The sequence below is a fragment of the Nyctibius grandis genome, chromosome 5 (genome assembly GCF_013368605.1).
Source record: "Nyctibius grandis isolate bNycGra1 chromosome 5, bNycGra1.pri, whole genome shotgun sequence".
Lineage (NCBI taxonomy): Eukaryota > Metazoa > Chordata > Aves > Nyctibiiformes > Nyctibiidae > Nyctibius > Nyctibius grandis.
The window spans coordinates 8,309,407-8,329,943 of NC_090662.1; the positions used below are offsets into that span (position 1 = coordinate 8,309,407).

At 47.0% G+C, this 20,537-nt stretch overlaps 1 protein-coding gene across 4 annotated transcripts in view; it reads right to left on the reverse strand.

The window, feature by feature from the left end:
* The window catches only part of FRMD4A (FERM domain containing 4A), a 200,609-nt gene that overhangs the window by 78,336 nt on the left and 101,736 nt on the right, over nucleotides 1-20,537 (reverse strand). For all 4 annotated transcript variants that reach the window (XM_068400534.1, XM_068400537.1, XM_068400538.1 and 1 more), the window contains 3 exons: nucleotides 19,489-19,581; nucleotides 5,479-5,563; nucleotides 1,113-1,169 (listed from right to left, as the gene is read on the reverse strand). In XM_068400534.1, the coding sequence (XP_068256635.1) occupies nucleotides 1,113-1,169; nucleotides 5,479-5,563; nucleotides 19,489-19,581 (235 nt within the window). The remainder of the gene's footprint in view (nucleotides 1-1,112; nucleotides 1,170-5,478; nucleotides 5,564-19,488; nucleotides 19,582-20,537) is intronic.

Below are 20,537 nucleotides of genomic sequence, written 5' to 3' on the forward strand. Positions count from 1 at the left end.
TGAGAAACAATCACTGCAACGAGGGTTACAGTGGCAGATCTGGATCTGGCTGTACAATTACTAAGTGCTCAAGTTATTCATTAGGATGAGCAGACAATAGATTCATAACCCTATTGCTGCTTCTCACAATGAGCCTGTTGTTTGATGTGTATTCCCTCAACAGCCAATATGCAATTTCTATAATGTGCTTTTAATTGAGTCCCCCATCCAGACTCTCTCGTTCCATTTTTGTTACATTAAATGATTTTAATGAAGATTCAAATCCCTACACATTAATTGCTTCTTTAACATGGAATGTGCTGTAGAAGTGGAAGGCATTGTTATTTATTAGTGCAGGCTGATGAGATGGCTTCTTTGCTCACATGGCTCCTCATAGCTTCATGGCTGATGGGAAAAAAAGTGAAAACTACCCTGTACAAAAGGGGAACAAGAATCATCTGACAATTATCTCTGATCTGCTCCCACAGTCATGCTCCTAAAAAGAGATCTTTCACAAAAACCACCTCCGCTACCCTGAAAAGATTCCTCTTTGGGAACCTGTGATTTACCAAACGCCGCTGGTAATTTGCTCTCTGACCCTTTCCCTGTTCCTGAAGAGCAGGACTTTAAAAGACACGTTTTTTCCTGGAGAAGTTTTTTGGAAAGTCTTTAAGCCCTCTGCCCACCTTGGAGAATACAGCAGTTGCATATATAGAAGCTTATGGAGATCATCAGAGAGCCAAGCTCCATTGGGAAAACAAATGCAAGTAAAGTCCCTGGAGAAGAACCCATTGTATATGGATTTCACCTAGGAAATTGCATTCATCACTTAGATTTTCTCTGGCTTTACATCACACCCCGGGGTCTTGGATATCTGTGTCAGTGCAAACATCATATGCATTTATGTATGCAAAATGTTGGGCAGTGGAATCTGCTCCACGCGTGGAGAGGTCTGGTTTGAGACCCTTCTGTATCTATTTTGCATTGGTATAAATGAAGACGACTGTATAAAGACATCTTTCTCCTGCAAGTGGGTGAACCCCTGCACTTCTGTACAGCCATTTTGGATTTGGCAGGTCAAGAGATTTAATGCAACATGGGGGAGCATGAAGTGAGAGAAGGCGGGTGCTTACCTGCAAGATGTACGCAGCCAGTTCAAACACCACTTCACTGTCAACCTCAATGAGTTCCTTGAAAGGTGAAGAAAACAAGAAAGAAAAAGAAAGTTGAGTCAGTTTGAGCTCCTGCAAGAAGGACATGCGTCTTCTCCCAGCTACTGCACGGTGAAGCGTGTGGTGCCAGTTCTCTCCCCTGGCTCGGCTTCAAAGCATTCCCTGTGCTCCTGGAGACCAAAGTGAGGGAGAACCTGCCCACTCAGATGTGGAGAAAGCCAAATATTCAGCGTAACAGCTTGGTAAATGAAGCATAACTGGATGTGGTATGAAGGGATTCCTGAGGAGGAGGGGGGAGAAGACAGGTGGAAGGGGGAGGATGAGGGTAATTTTTATTTTCTTGTGTGATTTAGTGAAAGGTAGTCTGGAAAATACATTTTTTCTCCCCCAAATGTCAGCCGTGCTTCAGGGGAACAAGCCTTGTCCTTGGCTCACAGAAGCAAGGAAATGAGAAAATTTCTCTTTACTGAGGTTGCGTCAAAGCCCCCACAGAACTCCCCTGGCCCTTGCCCAGGGTAAACTCACAGGAGAAAGAACCATATTGCCTCCTGCAGGATGGGAGCTCTGGTTTCGTCCCCTTCATCCCCATCAGCACTAGGGCTGGGGTTGCTTTGAGAATGAGCTGTGAAAACAAATCTTTTGGTAGATCTTCACTGTTCCATTGTATAGGATCCAGTCCCTGATGAAAGCAATCTTGGAGGGTCAGGTGAAACTGTGTCTTGCTTGGACCTCATGGTCACATGAAGGACACTGATGGTCCCATGAGATCATCTCAGGGTCCTTCTGCTGTGCCTGAGACAGTGGTCACAGAACCAAAAGGTGCAGGTACTGCTCTGTCTGAATGTGTGGCATGCAGACCTGGCATCAAAGATGCTTGGGATGGGAGGCAGGAGCATTCATCTCGTGGCCAGGTGTGCTCTCCTCAAGTCCCTGATCCCTGCCAGTGTCAGCTTTTGGGAAGATAGTGGGCTTTTACTGCGATACTGTTTAGGCCTCAATTTTGCACCTAGATCTCCTACATTGTCTCCTACATATGTATACTGGGTCACTGTTCAGCTCACTCCTGTGGTGGCTTTTCTGTTGTATTTATGTAAGCTGCTGTTTTTAATATTTTACTTCATCTGGCAAGAAACGAGTGATCTAAATATAGATCACTGCTGTGATCCACGCTCCAGCCAAGTCATGGCCACACCTCATTTACAAGCCACAATCGCTGCGTTGGCTTGTCTCTGGCAAAATCAAAACCAAAGGGAACAAAACAGAGGATAAGATCCAGGTGTCCTTGGCTTTCACCAGTGCCAGCTTTTTAAAATAAGCACTTGCTTCACCTTCTTCATAACAACTCCTTGGGGAGTGAAGACCAGCTCTGCTAGGGCAATAAACACACCTTCCCCGTTCAGCTGAACTGCCTCATTCAGGCAGGCACCTGCACTAACGAAGTGCGTGTGCCAAGGGAAGTGGCTGGGGCGAGATGTCGATCCAGCTGCAGGCAGGGCCGGCCTGGGGCTGTCAGGCATATCCTGTACCAAGAGGCCATGCTGAGTAGAACCAGAGTGCACGATCTTCCTCCCTCCTTGAAGTACCAGGCATCACACAGACAAACCAGCCTCTGCAACCACATGTTGATGTTACGGCAAGTCCATACTAGTAGGTAAAGCGGGCCAGAGCCCGTTCTCTGGCCCTAAGGATATGTGGCACAGCATAGCTCATGATTAAACACCCTTCCTCTCTCCCCCGGTCCCAGACGGGGTTACCTCAGCTGTGTTGCCTCTTGGGAACAGGTGCTCATCCCTGAAGAGTGCCCCAGCAATGCCTGGGGCAGGGCTAGCTGGCACAGGCCAAAACAGTGCCAGAATGTTCTAGTAATTAAACAGTCTGACTGATCAAGGGACAGTGCCTGATGCCAGGCCCTGTCTCGTTTGGTGGCTTGGCCTTTCTGGGCAACAGTGGCTTGCTGGTCCTGTGCGAGAGTTTGCGTGGTGGGTCCGTGAATGTCTCATTATACAACAGGGTGGCCAAGGAGGAGCGGTGGGCACAGCCAGAGGAGTGCAGCACCTAACGCAGAGCCAGCTGGCAACCCAGGGGACCCGCAGCCCCAAACTAAACAGGCCTCAGTTTTCTTCTTTCCCAACTTGAGCAGCCCCATGCATGGAGACATTCAAGGGAGGATGTCTGGAGAATCAACAGGGCAAGGTGTGAGGTGCTAGCATAGCGTTATGAACTACACTTATATCATACACAGTACGGTCTTTCCAGACTGCAGGGGTGAAGCCATCCGTGGGAAGACCATCAAGGAAACTTTTTGTGCAACAAGGAAGCTTTCAAGGTTTGGGAGCATGCAACACCATCCGCTAGCTGCAGGGATGACAAGCACTGGCTGTGCTCATACTCTGAATCCCCCTTTCTATACCCAGAGGAATCCTCCAGGCATGCTGGCTGCGTGCTTGCCCTACATCTCAGCAGAGACTTTGCACCCAACTTTCAAATTCAGCGCCTTTTTTAATAGCACAGTAGGGCTTACTGTGGCTAGAAGTCAAATGGGGAAGGACTCGCATGGGAGACTGGGAATCCAGCAGGGCTATTTTTGGATGGAGATGACAGTCAGCTCAAATGTGCAAAGTAATGGTTTCAGGAGAGGTCAGACTAAAATAGACCAACCTAGATCTGTGGGCACTTTTTTTCTTTTTTTCCCCCCCTCCTCTTCTTATTAAGCTTTCTCCAAAAAAAGAACAACAGTGTCAGCTTTTCCTGGCAATACTCCAAAAAGGAACTTCTTCCCAGGAACCAAAATGTGATGCTCACCGAGCTCATTGCTGGAGAGGGCTGACTAAGCACATCTAATTGTAGCCTTGCCAGAGAGCAAAGCTTTGCACAGCTCAGCTCAGCAGACCTGCACTTTCCTGTGCACTGGAAAAAAAGGCATTTTCTAGCTTCTACCAGAAGTTAGTCCCTGCATTTTAGGACATGCAGATGTCAGGAACCGAAGCTCCAGATTTGGTGTAAGCTAGTTGGCTTAGCAGGTCACAAACCTGCTGAGGGTTGTGGCATGGCGGTGCAATCACTCCCCAACTACAGCTATCTTTTAGTACAACTTCCTCCCTGGCAGATGGAGGTGAGTCACCAGGAATGGCCTCTGCCAGCTCAGAGGGAGGTAGAAGGGATCCTCACAGGGAATCCCAGCTGCAGAAAAACCTCTCCCTGTCCCACATAGCCAGGCGCCCATCCAGCCCGCCTGGCCGAGTCCCCACGCAGCCAGCCTCCACCTCGGCGGGTTCCGGGCCTGCTTAATTTTCTGGACCTGCCCTCTCGCTTGCACGGCTGGCTTGCGGCATCAGAGGGATCAGCTCCACAGGTCTGCCATGGGCACTCCGGCGGGGGAGTGGAGGCCGTGCCAGGGAGCCCTTATCTCTGGCACACCGAGTGCCTTGCAAGGGGCAGCTCTGAGTTACAGTGCCGGTGACAGCAGGCCGGTGTTTCCAATAGCCTACCAGGCAGGGCTATTTCTGGTACAAAAACATTTCTGTGTGCACGACTTGTTCCTGTACAAGGTGGTGTTCAGTACACACCCACAGACACCCTTCCCTGACCCCATACACCCAACACGCTCACAAACTCTCAGCCACACCGTCACAAACATGTAGCCATATGCATCCCTAACACCCACAGTCTCACAGATGCACAAACTCAGTGTCACACACACGTGCAGTCGCACCCCCCTCACACGCTCAGCCCCCCATGCCGACCCGCGCTCCCGCACTCACACAACCTCACGCTCTCTCACACTTTCCTCGCGCACTCTCACACACGTACAACCTCACGCACGCACGCACGCACGCACGCACTTACTCCCTCACAGACTCATTATCCGCCCCCACATGCTCCCACTACCCCGCCGCCGAGCCCACAAGATGGCGCCCGCCCCGCAACCCGCGCGGCCGCTGCCGCCCTCGTCGGGCGCGAACCGCTAACGACATCCCCTCAGCCCGGAGCGGGCCCCGACGGCTGCTCCAGCGGCCGTTTCTTAACACAAACCCAGACATTTCCTTCTAAATACAACCCAGTTTATAATTTTAGCAGCTGCAGATTCCCTCCTACCAGCCACAAGAGTTACTTCCAGGGGTGTTTTACCTCAGAACGTCCCTCCGTCAGGGAAGCTGGCCAGGGTGGTTAGAGACAGAGGAGTGAGGGAGGGTGGGAGGAGGAGGAGGAGGAGGAGGATGTCGTATCTTGAAGCCAACTTGTAGTCAATGTAAATTTTGGGTCAGGGGATGCAGACCCAGGTGTCTCAGCCCACCCCAGTGCCACCCAGAGCTCCCCGAGTCCTCACCTTATAGATGCAGGACTTGGCGTTCAAGAAAAACAGCTCGATGGTGGCATTGTCTTTCAGATAGGAGATGCTTTCAATGTAGAACCTGAAAGGGAAAGCGAGAAAGGTGAGACACAAGGAGGAACTAGGGCAAAATGTGAAAATGCACTCGTTACATGAAAAATGTGGTTAGCAGAGTCACGCTGAGTATACTAAAAATGAAGTTTCTTTGCTTATGACAGACTGGGGCAATGAAAGAGGCTTGTGCATGCTCCAGGACATTATCAGTCACCACCACCCGAGCCATACCAAAGGAACTGGATCATCAAGTGGATCATTTTGTTTCTAAATAACCCTTTGTTTTGTTTTTAAACTTCAAATAACCCTTCATTATGTTTGCTTATAAACTCCCCTTCATTCTCCATTACATTTTGGCATTTCTTCTTCACTCCTTTACCTAACCAACCCATTTCTGTGCTGCTGACCTGCAGCTTGTAAAATGTGCACTGACAGAAATCCAATTCTGGGTTCCTTCCCTGTCCACTTCAGCTCTGCATAAGGCAAATGTTATAAAAGCTTCTTTACATATTTTAGCAGCTAGCACGTGGCAGCTATGGTCGCAGAGTAAGCAGCCAGCAACACTCAAGGACCTTGCACAATTTACCAGTACCATGAGCAGCAATGCTGGGGATGACTGGGAATGCCAACAATCTATTTTTTTTTTGATCTGTCTTCTTGGAACTCTGTAGAAAGCTGAGTTCTGAGATCAGCTTCAGACCTTCAGTGTCAGAAAAACCCACTCTCTTGCATTGGCTGATTACCCCAAATATTTGCAATTATGTTGAAAGTCCATGATATGTATGAATCAATTCAGTGCTCCATGTCCTGCCTGCTTTGAAGGTTTGATCCTTTGGCAGTGAATTCCATGAGAGTTTTGCCACTGGCTTGAATCGACTCCAGCCCTTAATTCTGCCTTGCGACCTTTTTGGGGAAAAAAGCTCAGGACACCATCAAAGTTAATGACTGATCTTTACGTGTAAGTATGTTGTGTGTTCCTGTAGTCACAGAGAAAGCCTGGATAGGTTCAGTGAATGATTAAGGTGAATTTTGCATTTACTTTGTGTTTTAAGCAAGGAAAAAAATATACATCTGTCTGCTCGCCCTGTTTTATAGTGATCTTTAAGTTGCAGTACAGTGACAGTAATGTTCCTTACATAAATTCCAGGACTATCGTGCCTTGTCAGAGGCAATTAGCATGGGGAAGGTGCCAGGGAAATGCTGTCTGCATCAGGAACTTCAAAAAACAAGATACCTTAGAAATCTGGGTTGGCATGCGGGGTCCAGTTACGGAGAAACCTTACTGCCTGACCCTGCTGTCTGGGAGTGGGGCTGAGAGACCTGCTGACACTCCTGGGGCTTCGCACAAGCACTGGAGGGATTGTCCATGTTGAGCTATTTGCAGAACCGAGGGCCTTAAATGTAACCTTCTTAGGGGTAAAGGTCAAAGCTTTGTAGTGCTCTTAAGTGTCTTTTGAAGACCCTTCAAAACGGTTTATTTCCTGACAGATACAACCACCTACTTGTGTACTAGAGAGAGGGAAACATTTTGAGCTCTTCTTGTTCGTCTGTTGAAGTGCCCCTGCTATTGTCTCTCCTTCTCCCCCTCCAGAAGAGTTCAAATAAGAAATAAAAATACCCCCCCCCAAAAAAACATTTGAACGTAGGGATCATGAAGCACAAAAATTAAACTTTTTCTTATTTTTTTTTTCTATTTTTTTTTTTCCACTGGGTTTCACCTCCTGTCCTTGAAACTGCCTCTCCTTTTTTTTGGCAAATAAAAAAATACTCAGCTTTAGAAATACAAAAAAGATGCTGCATTAGAAAAGGAACCGTCTTACTAGATCTGCTCTCTGAGCGCAGCTGGTTTTCCATCTGCTGAATTTATGGAGAAAAATGATAATTTTACACATTCAGTGATTCTTGAAGAACCTCCTCTGCTTATCACCACTACCAGTGCTCTCCAAGTTCTGATGGTAGGATCTTTAATTCCAGGATCAGAAGAAAGCAGGAACATTTATTCCATTTTTTAATCCCAGTGAAGGTTAGCCAAAATGCTTTTTGTTTCAGACCATCCTCATCATCACTAGAGGGCAATATTGCATTTCTTAAGGCTGCAAGGATATTTTCCCAAGGCTTTCCACATAGACGCATATACAGATCATTTTCTGTACAAAATTGAGTCTCTCGGGGCAAAGAGCCTGCACATGATACTTCATCTTCACAAAGAAAACCCAATTCTCAAGTGATCTCCAGAGCGGAGAGTGTGCTGGGGAGCTGCTGGCTCTCACACATGCACCCAGACAAATGCAAAGCATGTGCACCAGGAAATTGGTGCTACTTAAAAGCAAACAGATTTGCAGAGAGAACTCTTCTGGGATTTTCTGTGTGGCAAGTTCAGAAAACCTGAACTGGAGCAGACTCCCCTGAATTCACAGCCGGTGCTGCAACAACAGAAGGGGGAGGGAAAGACACGTTTTTTGCACGGATTGTGAATCTCTGTCAGACCTCCTCCTGTTACCACCTTTTCCAAATACGGTGAAGGAAACCGCACTTTACAATGACCGATGTCAGTGACTAAGGAGGCAGGAAGAAGCATCCAGCTGCTAAGGCAATGAACCAAGCAAAAAATCTGGGTTAAATTCCCGACTTGGACACAGGTTTCCTTCGTGACCTTCAGAAAATCATTTCACTGCTTGGGGCTGTTGTCCTGTGTTTAGAAAATACTCCTCCCTCCTCTGCGCCTCTCTGTCTGTTTTGCCTGTGAAGCTTATAAAGCCCTTTCTTACGGCATGTTTCAAGATCATCAGTTTTAAGGGGCAACTCTCAGATTTCTGTCGAGGACTCCCCTGAGAGCAGCATTCCTCCATGTGCTGTGAAGCTGATATATCCAGGAAATAATGGATGGGCTGGGCAGAGAAACAGGCAGTACCATGTGTCCAGCACCTCTGCTCCACTACCTACAGCTCTTGCAACACAGCCAACAGACAGCTTTGCCTCAAGCAGTTCCCGCAAGAGGTTCCTTGATAGCCAGCAACTGTTGCTGTGAGAAATTAGGTGCCTGCAAGAAGGGGGAACACCCCACAAGACTTTGTGAGTGTAAAAACCAGAGAAATAATTTTTGAAAAAGTTTAAAAGATCATCCAATGTTAATCTATTTCTACGTTTCTCATCCTTCGTCACCCCCAGTAACTTCTAATTCACTGAGTACATTTTATAAGCATTAATTAAACAGTGAATACTACGCTGGGTAATGAACACAAAGTGCCTATCTTGACTGCTCCCTCTAAGCAGCAGGAAGATAATGAGTACTGCAGAAGGTATCTTGGAAGACTTCAGAAGCTGCTGCATCTGAAATGTTTAAAGCTTTTTAGCTGCTAGGACATGCCTCATACTGATCAGATTGTTCTATATTAAGCGTTGGTTAACCGACAACTTGCTCTGAGACAGCTTAAGCCCCCTCACGCCGTGATGAATGGCAATTCCCATCGTAACCAGACAAGTGCAGACATTTCTACAGCGGTGCCTGTGAGAAGCAGCTGTGGAAGCTCCTGATCCTTGGTTGATGGAAAACTGGCACTACTGTGATTTCTCCCTTGCATTACACACATGCCCACCTCTGACTTGCAGCAGGGAGAAATCCCTGACCAGGCCTCGGACTCACCAGTGAGATTACTGGTTCTTTAGGAGATGGAGAATCCCTGGCCGCTGCAGATGGCCTCATACGCAAACCCAGTCGTGTGTGTGCAGATGGGCAAATTTAGCAAAGTTGGGAAGGTGCTTGATCACTAGTGCTTCGTCCTTGCAGTGGGGGATAGGAGGCCTCAGGACTGTCACGGAAATGACCTCCAAAAGCACCTGAGCTGGTGGTGTGCTTGTGTGGACAATAAGAGCTGAAATGAGCAGCACTCCCAATTTCCACACACCAAAAGAAACTGTCAAATAAAAATATTCAGCATTGGCTCTAACACGTGACCCTGGAAAAATCCCATCGGCCTGAACCTGGCCATCTATCACCTAGAAGGGACTGGGCTCTGAGCAGTCGAGGTCCTGACTGTGCAAATGTAGTGTAGTAGCATTTGAGATCACAAGCCCATGTGTTGATTTCCAAGCAGAACCTGCCAAATGGTAAACATATTTCACTGTGGTCTTCAACACAAGGATATGTCGAAGCATGACCACAGCAAATGGATGTCTTGTCTCCTTCAGGTGTAGATTTGTCCTGGGGCAGTGATATCATCCTAGTTCTTGTGATGTTTGACTCTAGTGGGAACCAGCTGGTCCAAAAGGCTTTTCTCCAACAACAAAACCATTTTTGCAACAAAAAGAAACACTCCAAAACTCCCATTCTGGTGCCAGGGTGTTTTCTTCCAAGAAAATGCAAAGAAAACATTGAAAGGACTTTGGAAGACCTCAGAAAGGTTTCAACACTTGGTTTCACTGAGGAACAGCATCTTCTTGAGGAGTGCCCCTACCAGAAAAAACTGTAATTGAAACTAAAGCCCTGACTAGGACAAAGGGTTCCTCTGACATCTGGAGAGCCCAGGACAGGCAGGGGCACTCTCTTATTACTGTCCTATCAAGCCTCACTCCTCAGATATCTTCCTGCTTTCAGAGGAAGGCAGTGGGGTGGCCACAGGGGCACAGGAGGCAGCTGGGCGAGGCACATGCCAATGCCTGTGGCTACTGCGTGCTGGTACAGTGCTGTGCAAGAGGGCCAGTCAAAACAGAGGCGAGCAGTGCCAGGCAGTGACGGGGAGGCCAAGGGCATGTTTGCTCCTGATTGAGGTGACTGTGACTGAGAACAGTGTGGCAGCGATTTTGGGGTGAGTTCCTGCCTTTTCCAAAGGGCAGGAGCTGGCAGCTTAGTATTGGCAAGGGGGGTACCTTCCCTCCAGCCCTGTGATAACTGTTTCCATGCAGGGAGACAGAACACCCCTCTTGGACATATTAAGAATAGGAAAGGGGGAAAATCACAGAATAACAATCCAAGTGGCTTTTATCTCCCCTGGTGAAAACATTATTTTCCCCATGTCAAAGGAAAATAAAGGGTAAAACCAGATTTCACGGAAGAAGTCAGAATGAAGCAAAAGGATTTGGATTTTGATGTGCAGTCACCTTCCCCAGTGTTTCCTCCTGCCTGAGATGGGAAATACACTCAGACCCAAGGGAAAGGACTGATATGTGCAGAGGTGTCTGCCATGTCCTTCCCAGCTGTCTGACTCCGTTCTGGTTAGGATGTAGGACAGAGCTGTCAGGACAACTCGGTGGACTGCCTCTCATTTCATTATTACAAAGCAACGGATAAAGGAGGAGACCCCTCTTCTGCCTCATCCATCCTGGGGTCTGGCTCATTATCCCTCACCATGTCATTTAAAACCTCAGAGGATAATTTGAAAAATATGAGGCCATTTGCTAACCAGGAAAAGAAAAATCACATGCATCGGCATAATGGATTTAAATGCAGATGTCATTATGTCCAGTGTCTCGTGCTAAATGAGTATTCTGAGCAGCTCAGGCTGCAGAGCTCCTTTTATGTTCCAGCCCTGTTTGCTAATAGTTATGGGTGTGCACTTTTATGTGCTGCCACTTAAAGCAGGCAATGGTCATGCTAAATAGTTGGCCTGTTAAGTAATCAGCCAGGAATGAAAATCAGAGGCGCTAAAAAGCTCCATTTACCTCCCCTTCTGCATTCATCTGGATTCTGATCCCATGTCCTGTCCCCTGTGCTTGTGCTGTGCTCAGGCCCCCATTGCCCAGTGCCAGGCATTGGTATGCAGGGGACAGGACACAGCAAGAGAGACCTATGTCGACATTTACCTCGTTGCAAGGAAGCCACAAAACTGGAGGTAAATGTGATTCCAGGAATAAAGGGAGTTGCAGCCAACAAAAAAAAAGCTGTGGATATTGTTTAACCTGAGCCTGTTCCCTCTCTTGTTCCCACTGGCTGTACTGTCCTTTGAAGCTGTTTGCACCTTTACCTACCACCCATCCATTTTTCTCAGTGTTTGTAAGAGGTTGGCCCATTTAACTCCTGGAAAACCATGTGTTTTGGGGATACTTGCTCATTCCTATGCCTCTTCTTCTCCAGGTACAAAATACTAAGGCATCTGCTTTGGAATATTTAGAGACCAGCTCTCTTCCTCTCATCCAGGCTGTACATCCTGGGAGTCTTTGCAAACCGCAAAGTGCTCCAGTATCAACACAGAGAAGGGAAGGAATGGAGGTGGTAATGCAGGCATGTTCCTGATGTTTGGTTACAGCATGAAGCATTGCCTGGAAAGGCACTGACCTCAGTACAGTGAGCCCTCTGCCCTCGCCCCAGGAGCGGAACCAGGCCTGACCAAGCCGTTTACACAGCAAGCCAGCTCAATATATGCTGCAAATCGCTCCACCCCAGAAATGTCCCATGAAGCTCAGCTCGCAAGAGAGGTGCAGCTTTGTACAAAAAGGCTGTTGCAGCTCCTCTCAGCTTGGAGTGATGTGGCTATCTGTCCCAAGTGTGAGGTGAGAGCAGTGACTGGATCACAGCAGCACGCTGCCTTCCTCCCCTCCTCTCCCTCAGTCACCGGGGGAATTTCTCCACACTCTCCGGAGCTCCAGCCCAGCTCTTTCCTGCTCTGCAATCCTTACTAAGAGTGACATCTTGGCTATTAGAGGTAACTCTCTGGGTGACTGTCTTGCATAACACCATCCCTCAGTATTTGTGAAGCATCTTTCATCCGAGGATCTTGAACCATTTTAGGAACAGAAATCCCTCCAGTCATTCCCCCGTGTTGTCAGCAGCACAAGGAGGTATGATTTGGCTGCGAAAGTTGGCGTGGGGTTTACTTGTCAGCAGCACAAGGAGGTATGATTTGGCTGCGAAAGTTGGCGTGGGGTTTACTTGCCCCTGGCTCTACCCCTTTGTTCAATGCCACGGCGATGGGAGCCCTCACAGCAGACCTTTCTGCTTGCTTCACTGGTGACAGCAAATCACACCCACTGGTGTAAGGTATAAATGCACAAATTACAATGAAAATGGAAACAATGTCTGCATGACTTTGACCCAGTCAGAGAATCTGTGTGTAGGCATTGACATAGCTATCGCTGCTTGATTCTAATGAGGTACAAATCCTACGCTGACAGCATCCATCATTTCTGCATAGTACCTATCATGCTGTCTAAATGCTTCCCAAAATTAGACAAGACAACACTGCCAACATCAACACATTCAAAATGTGCCTCAAAACAACAAATTTTTAGAATGCTGCTTTTTTTCTTCCCCCTCAGGTGGCTGAATGGAAAGGAAAAACAACTTACCCCCTTCTCTAAACACAGCTCACTTATACAAATATATTCCCAGTTAAGCAGAAAACAGAAATGACGTTATGGGACTCAAGAGCCAGACTGCTATTAAGATGTGTGTGTAATGGATGGCTTAGCTCAGAGCCGTGTGCTAAGTAGCAGAGCCCCATTAGTTCCCTTCCTCAAGCAAAGGTCAGTTTTCACACGAGTAAATCTTCCGACTGGACAGAAGTTTCTCATATCTCTAAAGAGACTCTGAGGAGCAAAGCCTCCCCGCAGGCAATTTATTACACCTTCCCCCTGGTGAGCAGAGCAGGGGGCCACCCTGAGAAGGCTGCAATAAATTGTCTGCAGGGAGCCTTGTCTTCCAGCACAAACAAGGTCTGAGCGGCTGTATTTATACACTGCGGCTGAGTGGGAGGAGGGGGTTTGCAGGGCTGCCGGCTTTTGAGATCTTCCCGCTTAGCCTACACACAGCTGATGCACACCAACCAGCAAAACACATGCTGTACAAGGAGATCTAGGTTATGGCACAGATTTGCCAGACTTTATAGACAAAGCAGCTCACGGGAACCCCTGAAAGCAGCTTGGTTGGGCTGGGTTGGTTGTGCAGTTTTAATATTCTGATTTTTGCAGTGCATGGACCTGTAGAGGTATAATATGAACAGGAGATATCTCTTAGTCTCCCTTATATGTAGCATAAACTGCCTGCGAGCCTGGTGTGGGGAGTTTCCAGCTCAGTGCTGGTAGGGAGAATGGTTGAGGGAGACAGCACAGCTGGAAGGAGCTCAGAGAAGAGATGGCTATCCACGAGGATGAGGACAGAGCACCCCAAGGTGCTGAAACATCTCTGGGCAGTTTCCTGAACTCTCCTGGGATGACCAAGCTCTGTGGCACAGTGGGGTCCAGCACTGCCCTCCTTGCAGCTCCCCTTGCAGAGGGGTCTATAGCTGACCAGGGGAGAGCAGAGGAGCAGAGCAATTTGTGTATATATAATTTTTCCCCAGCATCTTCTCCTGGGAGCTAGCAGGTGAGATGAAGCACATTCATGGGTGGAAGCAAACATGGGCACTTCTCTCCCTCTCCCTTGGCTGCAAAATTGATGCATTTGATAATCTCCTCGGGCCTCTCTCCCCCGTTCATTGAAACCCCTGTCTCACATGATGGGGCAGAGAGAGGGCTGCTCCTTCTGCCTCCTTGCAGGGGAGAGACAGGAGCTGGCGATTCCTCCTTCCCTGCCTGGAGCAAAGCGGTAGAGCGCCACATACTCCTCTCTGGTGGGGAAAACTCTGGATGGAGAAACACAGCCCATTACATGCGAGACAAATAAATTGCTCTGGTTAATTTAGTGTGGTTCTATTCCGCTCTTCCTGCCGCAACAGGCTGCTGTCATCACCACCCCCTTATCTAATTTCTTGGAGAGAAGTGAAGCTGAGTGGAAGTGAGTGGCACACACAACCATCGTGTGCTGGGATCACCATGTGAGTGAGTCGGGGAAGTGGGGAGCAGGATGCCATGAATCTGCAGCCCATACGTGTCTTCTGGCCAACGTGGGAGGCAGCAATGCATTTCAGCAATAGTTTGTAAGGTCCATCTAGCTCTACGAACAATCCATATTGGCAACCTCTGTCTCTTCCTTCCAGGGTCAGCTGTTTCCAAATGATCTCCTGCTTCTTTTATTTTTAACATTAGTCCCTTTCTAATGGAATATGGGTTTAAAGACTGGATATAAAGGAGGGCTGAAAAACTAAAATAGCACAAGGCCTCATTAGCAGCTGAAATCTGGTCCAATTCTGTTCAGGTAGTCAGGCAAAGCCTTGTAGATGGGGAATGCCTCCTCAACCCTGGCTGTGCCAACCCTCTTTGAAAAAATATTCTGAATTTATAGGCTGCCCTTGATGCACAGAGAGGGGATTCATCAGGTGAAAAGAGGTAGCTACAATGTAGATGCCTATGTCTGAGTAGGGGTCTGAGGTCAGAGAAGAGACATAGGTATTTTAGACTGCAACTCATTGAATTCCAAAGCAGCCATGTGAAATAAGTCGAACGAATTGTTCCTGAAAAGTGTCTGTTTCCTTCCAGTGGTTATACAAGGAGGCTGCGCTAATTAGCCCTGACATACAGCCGTCTACCAGGTTAACACCTCAGGTTCGGTGTGGTGAGTCCCACCTCAGACATCTGTCCCACCTGCCTCGGACCTGGATCACCGCTGGTGCTCACAGAGCTACGTTCCTTCAGGTTAAAGGAAACAATGACACGCAGGAGCTTTGCACTCTGTGTTTCAGTGCTGGTCTGTTATTTAAGGCCACTTTGTTCTGTAGTGACTGTGGTAACCTGGCAAAGTGTCTGGCCTGAATATTGGGAGCTCCCATGCTGACTTCAGCCTAGCCAGTACGTACGAACACATGCCAGACATTGCCGGACACAGGCATTCCTTTGCGGGAATACTGCTGGGCCATAGATACAAACTCTGCCCCGCAGTGTATTTGAGTATTGAGGATTTATTTCACATTTTTTTCCATGCCTTTCTGAAAGAAAAGCCTTTCCACGTGAGAGATGTTCTGATTTAGCGTGACGGCTTCTGCAGTGAGTTGTCCCTGTTTACCTGGTGGAGCTACCCTGAGAATATTAATTCCTGGGAAAAGATCCACCAGTGAAGTGAATTTTATTTGCTAAGCTTGTCCATATAAATTAACAGCATGACAAACATCCAGAAGATAAAGACATCAGACCCATGCTGGTGGTTCCCTAGCTAGGGATTGCTAATCCCACAAGGCCGTTGTTTGAGGATGAGAATTCACTGCAAAGCCTGGCCAACTTTGCTTTCCATGAGCAAACAGCCTGTCTATGCTCTGGTACTCTCTCACCTCAAAAATTTACACGAAGGGAGTAGCTTTGCTTTCCTTCTTCTGCCTGTGTGAGTCAAAGCAAAATTCTCCCCTCCCTGCCAAAAGTGCAACAACCTTTATCTGAACCCCTGCTAGCTCTATTTTCCTCTGACCTCCTTGCTGCCTGGGTCTCCACACTTCACTTCAGGTCCTGCCCTTTGCCATGCAGCTCATGTTGCAAGGTACAATTTCACTGTGCTCTTCTGATCACAAAACACCTCTGCAAAATCACCTTGTCAAGCAATCCCTCCTTCCTTCATCTTGTCCTTTGCTTCTCCTGGACTTTAGCTGTGACTCTCATCTCACTTGGTTTATCTGCACTGCAAATCCTCTGAGGCAGGGGATGAGTTTCACCAACAACCAAGTGACCAGGGCTTTAGAAAGCCAGCTGGGGAAGCTAATTCTAAGATGAGAACTAATATCACTCCCATCCTGTTGCCAGACATCCCACCTCCTCTGCAAGACACATGGCACTCCCTCTTGCTTTCATGTATGGCTTTAAAGCTATATAAATGGATATTAGCAGGGTCTTATAAAATAATATTGCACAAGAATAGCCATGGGGCAGTTCACAGCTGCCCAAGCAGTTCTGATTGCTTTCTAGATTCCTATGTTGTTCTCAGTGGGAAGCTTCCAGAGAAGCACTAGATGACAACCTGAAGACAGAGAGGCTTCAGTTAGCTGTGCAAGTGTACAAGGGCAGAAGCAATTTCTTCCGAACTAATGCTGAGAACATCCTTATAAAGTCCTCCTTGTTTGACACAGTGCTGTGAACTTTGTGGTCTTTGATTACGGAAGAGAGTAAAGACACTGGACATCAATGTTCAACAATGTCAAACCCCAAGGAAATATGTGTCAAAAGACAAAGCTTCAACAGTGCTGCAGCAATTTAAATAAGGGAGAATTTCACATTGCAAAGCTTGTGAAACTTCCTATTTTCAGCACGGTTCTTCCAAGAAGCCTTTGCTTAAAAAGTCATGCTTCCCTTTCAATGTACTTTTAGAGTAATCTAAAAACTATGGCATCTTTAGTGGGCATGCTGCCCATCAACAATGCTGCAGGCATGCTAAGGGTAAAAACAATTTGATGGTCACATAAAAGGTGAAAATGGTTCCTCTGTAGCTTCTCCTCCTCACAAACTACCACTTACTGTTCTTGCCTGAAGCTTCATGTCTTTAGTAGTTACCCAGTGTGGTTGAATTGTACATTTACTTCGACTAGAGGGAAAACCCCACATGATTACTAAATCCTGAGACACTAAACAGATTTCTCTGTAATCAACATCTGGCACATCCAGTTACTTGTATTACTGTCTCCCCAATTAGGACCCCCCAGCACCAACCTAAGCTTTCTCAGCTGCAATGCGTGTGAGAGGAAATGCAAGAAAAGTATCTGCAAACACAGGCAAGCCTTTACCAATGATACAGTAGGTGTCACGCGCACCCAATCCCTTAAAAATTAACATGTTTGTAATTAGGTATGGCACAGCATAAATTATCTCTGCTTTCCACCTCATGGCAGCAGGGGAGCATTCTGTTTACGGTATAGATATGGATGGCTCTGCAAGCCGCTGTGCACCCCCAGATTATCAAAATAAAACCCTGTCTATGGGTGGGTCTCTTCACAACCTTTCCTTCAGCCCTTGCTTTAGTTCCCAAGCCAGAACTGAAACCGCTGGGTAACGGATATGTGGGGCCTTTCCAACTTCAGCCAGCTGGCTGGAGTTGATTTCTTCTCCAATTGCCTTCTGCTCAGATCAGATTTGGGGATGGACATGGGAACTCTTTACGTGCTAGGAACCTTTTTCAACTTCTTGTGAGTGTCTGACATCCACAGGGGAAAGAAACAGTAGAAAAGCCCTGGTAAGTTAATGCCCATTCCTAACTCTTGAGGCATCTGGCCTTCCAGTCCAATTAAAATTGTAACTCAGTGTGACAATCCACTCATTACTGCCACAGATACGAATATAAGCCCATACTCAGTCTGATTTTCACACACTCCCTTTTCAGACACTGAATGCTGACTTTTCCCCTATGGATTGCAATTGTGGAAGAGGAAAGGTCACTCATTTGCTAACTGTTGTGTAGATCCATAGTCCTGAGATGTCTCTTGGCTAAAATCCTGCTGGAATGACTTGTGTCCACTGTACCGCCAACTTTCATAAAGCAATACAGATGGCAATATTTATGCTCGTTGAGTGGTCTTTGAAATGAATATGAGAGTGGCTCAGCAGCACCAGCTTTCACACATTTAGCAGTTCCACTCCTAAAACCTGCACTTAGCTCTTGCTCAGCCAGAGCTTTCACTGCTTTCCGTGAGATCCCTGTCCTAGCACGGACTCCTCAATTTGGCCCCTAGCTAAGATGCTTGATAACAGAGCTGCTGTGTTCTTAATGAGTTAGTTATTAGTTGTTTGGTTTTTTTTTGGGGGGGGGGGTGTTTTTTGGGTTTTTTTTTAAATAATTTGCCTAAAAGTCTTAAAATTTTTGCGGAAGAACCAACAGTTTTGTGTAATTCTAAGCACAGGTGGATGTGGATCATATACACTGGAAACGTTCAGGTCTGGATCTACCCTTATGGTTTGAAGAACCCAAAATGTAGACTAACCTCCTCTCTTGGGAGACAGCAGGCCAGTTCTGGAGTCATGGGGCTTTGTGCAGCCTTGATTTGTCCTAAGATATAACCACCACTAAATATGGTGACACAACAGAACAAAGAGTCTCTTCTCTTGAGAAACCTCCCTTGTAATTGAAGTTAAATGAATGACAATCACTACGCGGGGGGAAAAAAAGCTTCACTCAGGGGAAGAAACTCAAAAGTAGGTCTTCATTTTTTGTGGGTACTATGGAATGAATGTGAGTGATGTCAGATGTAATATAACACTGGAGTGGAAAGGCTAACAGAAAAAGACACAATAACACTGCACTGGCCATTTCTAGACATGAGCTATCCATTAAAAGTAAGTCAAAACCCTCAACTTAATTTTGTACATATGCCTTCCCAACCCCCAGCCTCTCTCTGGGTGTTTTAAAGCTGCAAGAGCAAATTTGTCTTCTCAGAAAATATCTCCCTTGGAGGCAAACACACTGTGTATACAAAAGCACTGTCAGTTTCTAGTGGCTTCCAAACACTAGCAGTTCCTTGCAAAATTCCCAGATGAAGAGAAATTTTCCTAAACTGCCATAATCTTCATTAAAACCTTTCCAGTCTGGTCCAGTCCAATCTATGAATGTGTTCTGTGCATATGCAGAAGCCAACCGGTTGCCATAAAATGCCATCATTTGCTATTTATGGGTAATTCATCATACCTTACTTGGTTGAGTGCAGAAGGCAAATAGGACAGAGCAATACTGGGATTCATTTGGTCCCTGACATAACGCACACCCTGGGCACAATCCAGAGGAAACGGATGGCTCACCAGTGAGGAAGCGAGTGCTTTCCCCCCAGGTGGCTGGCTCAGCTTGGTTATCCTGGCAGAAGGAGGTCTTTGTTCTGCAGCCCTACCCAGCTTGGACTTCCCAGGAGTTCAAAACCCACAAATAAAAATGTAAAGACAATGTCTGATCTTGCCCTCATACCAGATTTCTCTATGGGCAGCTATGGGTGTCAGTGTGGCTACTACTTATTTACACTTGTGTGAGAAGAGTTTTCAAAGCCAAAGACCTCAAAAGAAACCTCTGTAAAAGTGTTTGTTTGTCCACAGGTGTTTCTACAGCGTGAGAAACCGACAGCCTCATTTCCTGGCCTCTAGGGAACAGGTTGTCTGTAGCTGTATCCCATGGGAAGGGCTTGCACTTACCTGACACAAAAGTACAAAACAACCGGTCCTGACTTTTTGGGGAAGTCATGTTCCAGCACCCGGCGGTCCAGCTGAAGCCAGTTCAAGTGTCCGCTGGCAAGAGAAGAGACAGTTTTGAGCCTGGAACCAAAGAGGTTTCTCGCTACTCATGGCAGTGAGGTCTGAGGTGTTACAAAAGATGAACTGAAGTGCATGCTATTTGCCCCCGGCTATTGCATGGTATTTGAAAAACACACGCTAAATATTTGAGGAGCGGAGGCAATATCATCTTGGCAACATTTCAGTCTGGGAATCGAACTGCTAAAGTTCAATCTGTCAGGGTGAAAGCTGGCAGCACTGAGCAAGCAGGCCAGCCCAAAATGTTATGAGCTTCACCTTTTTATTACAACCCCCTGGAGCAGTCGTATCATTAGAAGTCTGTCAAGATTTTCATTAGAAATCCTTATGGTTAAAAGTTTCCACAACGCCTGCAATATTTCACTCAAGGCTAAACCTGACTCTACAGCCTCAGACACTTCATTTACCACCCGCATGCCTGCAACAGCCTCTCTAGGTTCGCCCAGCCTTCGTTTTTCCTCCGTCAGAGAGCTCCTGAAAAACAGCTGCTCCATGAAGCGTTCCAGCTCCAATTACCACATGCTGATTTTCTTTTGCCTAGATGGTACCTGTCGCTATTATTTTCTCCTATAATTTATCCATTTGTGCCTTGCTGCTGGAAGCTTTCCTGGGCAGGAGCTACTGTTCTTTGTCACGTTCCCCACATTGGAGAGTGCTGTGTGTGCGTGAGAGGTATTTTATAAATACCATTATTTGTATCACAGGGGCATCTCACTCTCCAGCTGAGATAAAGGCCCCGCTAAATTAGGTATCGTGGAAATACATAGGGTAAAATTCAGGCCCCATTGAAGTCGGTGGGAATTTTGCCATCGCCCTCAGTGATGCTAGGGCTGCATCCTGTCAGCGTTTTGCTATTGATTTCAGTCAGACCAGATTTCACCCAGAGGGAGAAGCAGCCCTTGCATTCAGCACTCTGCTGTCTAGACAGGCAA